Genomic DNA, 5,722 nt, shown 5'->3' with positions numbered 1-5,722 from the left:
ATAATGAACCGAGCAAATGTTTGAAGAAGTTTCAAGGGGCAAAGAAGATTTATCACGAAAAAATATCAAGAGAATTATTTATCTAAAAATACCTTTAATATTGCCTATACATGATAATAACATTACCATTACAAGATATACTAAAACGCCTGGAAAAAACACCATAGCCGAATCCATATTAGCCAAGGTTTTTCCTTTCTTTTTTGCCTCTGAACTTTTTTTTTTTATTATTATTATAATATTTTTCTATACCCAAATTTATGACCAATTTATAAACATTTGTTAAGGAAAGAAAAATTTAACAATTATGGACCAAAGTGTAAAATAAAAAGAAATCTCATGGCCAATCTCAAATTTTCTAGAAAAAGTTATACTTAGTCCCCCACTTTCTTTTTCTTATTCTATAGTCCCTTTAATTTTTGCAATTTTAATTTTGATTCAAAAATTTATTTTCTTAATATTTCAATCTTTGAGTTTGAGACAAGAGAGAAACAAATCCCTTGAAATAGTGAAGAAAAGAGTAAGTTGGTGAATGATCACTTTTGGACGATGAAATTTGCTATTATTGGTGACAACGTGTTCTATTTAACAAGATGAGTTTGATGGTAGTAGTTTTCTCTATATACACGCCTAAAAAAATAGATTAGGTTCCATTTAGAATTTTTTTTTAATTTAGTTGATTTTCTTTTTCTATTAGCAACCTTTTTTTTTATCCATTTCCATCACTTCAAGTATCAAAATGTACTTTAATATTCTATTTTTTTTTTATTTCAAATTTAAAAGTACAATGATTACTTGATAAATCCACACCAAGATTTTTACATCACTTAAAGATATTCACTCTTCATGATTTTTTCTTTGGTGAAAATATATTATCAATACCAAGAGTTTCCTATTACTTTTCTCGGCATACTTTTCCTGCTATCCCAAAATTATCAAATACCTGTCTGTAGGAAATTTCTGCTTCAATTTCCACTTGACTGACTTAAACAACTTTTCAGCCAACGTACCAGAGCCAACCCATTGCCATAACCCAGTCAAGAGTCATATTGTACTATCTAACCCCTCTTCCATTAGGCCAATACCACACTACCCTGTTTCCTTGCAGCATTCCACACCCAGAACAACCACCACCCCCTTCTAATTCCACCACCAATGCACCCCCTCAGCACCGCTGCTGCCACCTCCTTCCTTTCCACCCTCTTATTGTTCCTCCACTTAACGACATCATTTTCTATGAGTAATCTTTCAAACTTCAACCAAACATTCTCTTGTGGTGCCCTCACAGACATCACCGGTGGGCAACGTCCACCCTACTGCGGCCCACCGGAGTTCCGGCTCACAGGTGACGGTGACAAAGTGACCACCCTCATAGTTAAATCACTGCCTTACCGAGTCACTCGGGTTGACCAAACCAGCCAAACCTTAAGGCTCTCACGTTTAGACTTCTACGATGACCTTCCATGCACCCACCTATCCAATAGCACCACTTTTGATAATGGTATCTTCAGTCTTGTCTCCAACAATGAAACCCTTTCTTTGTTTTATGGGTGCAAGAACATAGGTGACTATGTCGAGGAAAAATTTAAGTTCTTTTGTGGCATGCCAGGAGATTTAGAAGAAGGGTTTTTCAGGGTTGGTGATCATCCTTCTGTGGACTGGTGTCGGACTAGTTTTCAAGTGCCATTTCTCCGGAGTCGGGCACAACAACTTCAGGCTGAAGGGTCATCATTACTTGTTGAGGTTTTGAAAGAAGGGTTTGATGTCAGTTATAGGAATCCTTACGGTGCTGATTGTCAGAAATGTTACCAGCATTCTGGTAGGCAATGTGGGTTTGATGATAAGCCTATTTGCATCTGTAATGATCAGCTCTGTCCTGGTAAGTTAAAATCGATATTAATTTTTACTAGCCAAAATCTTCTACGAGTTTGGTAGCTTTCAAGAAATGCTAGGACTTGTGTTAATTGATATGGAGGTTTTTTTTTTTTCAAATTATGCAAAGCTTCAATGATTTCAAGAATTAATGCTTGAATTGCTTGGTAATAAGGGTTAGAAATTATTTTTTTTTGTTGAAAATATATTAAAATAATTTTATTTTTAAATTAGTATATAAAAACATTTTAAAAATAAAAAAATAATAATTAAAAATTAAAAACATTTACTTAAACAACTTATTTGTTATTTATGATGACATATAATCAACCCACCTTAATATTTTAAAAGACATAAAGCCCCATCAGAAATAAATAAGATATTCCCTCATGACTAATATATAGTCTAATGAAACATCAAACTCATGATACATGTGAAGAAACAAATAATATGTTCGAATGTATTAGATAATTTTGATTGGACAAAAAGATGCACGGAACCAAAAAAACATCCATGAACTAACAAATAATCCTTTTTCCACAGCAGACTTCACACCTCAACCGCTTTGTGAGAAATAAACCACCTTAATATTGTGAAATTATACTTTAGGCATCAGTTTTTTACTGTGTAAAAAAGCTAATTTTCTCTCTTAATCACAAAGTAATAGTTATTTTTTAAATAACTTTTCATACTAAAATGCATGCTAATAATAATTTTTTATTTTTTAAAAATTATTTTTGATATTAGCACATCAAAACGATCTAAAATGTACAAACCATATTAAATTTTAACAAATTTTTTTTTTATTTTTTGAGAACGCGGTTTGCACCGCGTTCCTAAATATATTCTAACATGTCTTGGATTTAGGGGAGGGGTACGAAGGTATTTTCCAAACAGCTCCTAAAAAAAAGCTTTTCCATGTTGGAAAAGGTTTAGAATGATATTATTGTAATTATTATTAAGGAAAAGATTTATTTCGTTAGATTACAAGTGGAAATCAATAATTATCATTACATGATTTTATGGTTCTAGAGAACTTTTGTCTAGATTCAGAGTTTTTTCATGAAAATATCTTCTTGAAATAAGATTTAAGATATTTGAAATAATATTATATTTAAAATATCTATTTTTTAAAATAAAACAGTTTAATTATTTTATCATGAATTTAAAGACAAGTTATTGTTAAGCAAGGAAGCATAACGTTGAGAATAGTTTTTTTTTATTATTATTATTTTAGCACATTTATTTTATTATATTATGTTAGCTATTAAGATTTTCTAAGATTTTTTTAGTTTAAAAATTCTAATGTGAGTTAGATTTTATATTAGCCATGTGATTTTCAATTAAAAAAAAATTATTTTACAATGAGGATTTTAGTTCGAGAATTAGTATAAATACAGAAGTTCTTTTTTTTATTTCATAAGAGAAAATCTTATAAATTATTGACTTTTCAATAGATATTATAGGTTTCTTTATAATTTTCTACTGTAATTTAATTTTAAAGCTTGAAAACTCTAATTTATTTCTTTATAATTTAGAAATGTATTTTTTTAATGATCGTCAAACTCTAACGCTATACACTATGTGTCAGGTAGAAATGTAAAAAGTTAACAAGAACAGGACAAACAGTATTCAAGAAAAAATTGTAAAGCTGCCATGGGATGGTTAGCTTAAGTTTACAACAATATAGATTAAGACTAGTTCAGAAAATAAAAACATTATCTAATATATCACATTAAATCTCATAATTAATTCCTAAATTGTATTAAATTTTATGTCCGCTGAGACTGATTCTGTTATTTGTTTATTACTACTTAACTACGACATCTTCCATTGGTTGTCGTCATCACCATCATCATGAGTCAGCACATTCCACTTCTTTGCCTTTAGAGTAATTTCATTTTTTTATTATAGTTGCTGATCACCAATGAAAGTTGTAAAATTTTCTTATATCAGAAACTTACTTGATGTTCATGTTACAGGAACAGGAGCTTCAAGGTTTTGTAAAGGTCTTAAGATTGCTATAGGTGAGTATACTAATAAGAATCCAATATTTTCATTTGATGATGATGATGACAATGATAATGATGATGATCATTTTCTTTTACAGCCATATCAACAACTGTGGCAACGATAATTGCTTTTTCTATAATTGCAATAGCAATGACCTTCAAGCTGAAGAATTTACAGAATGTTGACAAGTTTGAAAAAATTTTGATGGACCATCATCGTCTCACCCCAAGTTGTTATTCATATTCAGACATTAAGAAAATCACCAACTCATTCACCAATATACTAGGTCAAGGGGGATTTGGTAATGTATACAAAGGAAAGTTAACGGACGGTCGACTTGTGGCTGTAAAAGTCCTAAAAGATTCCAAAAGTGATGGAGAAGAGTTCATGAATGAAGTTGCAAGCATTAGCAGAACTTCCCACGTGAATATAGTTACACTTTTGGGTTTCTGCTATGAGAAGACTAAAAGAGCTTTGATCTATGAATTCATGACCAAGGGATCTTTAGACAAGTTCATATCTTATGAAGGAACCCCAGATACAAATTTTGGTTTAGAATGGGAACGATTTTATGAAATTGCAGTTGGTATTGCTAGAGGTCTCGAGTACTTACATAGAGGTTGTAACACTAGAATTGTGCATTTTGACATAAAGCCTCACAACATTCTTCTCGATGAAGATTTTGTACCAAAGATCTTTGATTTTGGTCTGGCAAAGCTATGCAAGAGTAAAGAGAGTAAGGTTTCAATGATAGGTGCAAGAGGGACTGTCGGTTACATAGCACCTGAAGTGTTCTGCAGAAATTTTGGAGGGATATCTTACAAGTCTGATGTGTATAGCTATGGAATGATGGCTCTAGAAATGGTCGGAAAAGGAAAAGGATTTTATACTGGATCTTCGAAAACCAGTGAAATGTATTTCCCTGATTAGTTTTACAACTATCTTGAACCGGGAGAGATTACATTACTTCATAGGGGTATATCAGAAGAGGAAGAAGAGATTATAAAAAAGTTGATTTTAGTAGGTTTGTGGTGCATCCAAACCATTCCATCAGATAGACCATCAATGACAAAGGTGGTAGAGATGTTTGAAGGTAGTCTTCACTCTTTGCAAATTCCACTAAAACCCTTACTTTCTTCACCTAAAAGGTCTGCTCAAGATCACTCTTCCACTATATCATCACTGCCAAGTGTGTCGTCACAAGGGGGTGGAGTGAACAAATTGTCTGTTGATGAAAGTGACTTGTAACTAGAGATTTCAATACTTTGTGTAGCCTGATGAAGATATAAAAAACCTTATTTCATGTCCTTCATCTACGAGCTGCTTCTAGGCTGAATGGTTCTTTGATATAGCTCACCGGAGGATACTCGTACATGATTGGTAAGAGACATTGTCGTCTCTCTCCATCTCTTTTTTTCACCACTTATAGTATGTACTTCATGTTCAATCTGCTGAAAGTGTAGAACGTTCTGTTCCTACTTGCCTCTTATTGTTTATGATTTCAAGAGTTGGACAATAAGTGAGGTTCAGCTTTATCATGCCTATGGTTAATGTCATCTGTCCTGCATTGCAACTTTCTTAGTGGACTTTCATATTTTTCTTACTCTGTTTATTTGAGAAATATATTTCCCGGATTGGTTTTATAAGCATCTTGAACCAAGAGAGATATCAAGACCTCAAGAGAGTATAACAGAAGATGAAGAAGAGATTGTAAGGAAGTCCCCTATGGGATGAGGAAAAGATGAGAAGATGATCTTAGTTGGTTTGTGGCGCATTCAAACAAATCCTTCAGATAGAGCATCAACGACAGGATATGTGGATCATGTATGTTAATTGC

At 32.4% G+C, this 5,722-nt stretch overlaps 1 protein-coding gene across 1 annotated transcript; it reads left to right on the top strand.

Moving 5' to 3' along the window:
* The first annotated feature begins 1,129 nt into the window (after positions 1-1,129).
* On the top strand, positions 1,130-5,488 carry LOC133698948 (LEAF RUST 10 DISEASE-RESISTANCE LOCUS RECEPTOR-LIKE PROTEIN KINASE-like 2.4). The gene is made up of 3 exons (XM_062122061.1): positions 1,130-1,879; positions 3,855-3,899; positions 3,983-5,488. The coding sequence occupies exons 1-3, from the start codon at positions 1,156-1,158 to the stop codon at positions 4,813-4,815; spliced, it is 1,602 nt and encodes a 533-aa protein (XP_061978045.1). The 5' UTR covers positions 1,130-1,155; the 3' UTR covers positions 4,816-5,488.
* Positions 5,489-5,722: the final 234 nt, after the last annotated feature.

The sequence above is a fragment of the Populus nigra genome, chromosome 7 (genome assembly GCF_951802175.1).
Source record: "Populus nigra chromosome 7, ddPopNigr1.1, whole genome shotgun sequence".
NCBI classification, from domain to species: domain Eukaryota; kingdom Viridiplantae; phylum Streptophyta; class Magnoliopsida; order Malpighiales; family Salicaceae; genus Populus; species Populus nigra.
The sequence above is the reverse complement of the archived record's forward strand: the minus strand, read 5'-3'. Positions and strand labels throughout refer to the sequence as shown.

Bases quoted from the DNA above. Each gene is read 5' to 3' on its own strand.
- LOC133698948 (XM_062122061.1), top strand. From the start codon at position 1,156: ATGCACCCCCTCAGCACCGCTGCTGCCACCTCCTTCCTTTCCACCCTC. The intron at 1,880-3,854 runs GTAAGTTAAAAT...TTCATGTTACAG, and splicing joins TAATGATCAGCTCTGTCCTG to GAACAGGAGCTTCAAGGTTT. The intron at 3,900-3,982 runs GTGAGTATACTA...TTTCTTTTACAG, and splicing joins AGGTCTTAAGATTGCTATAG to CCATATCAACAACTGTGGCA.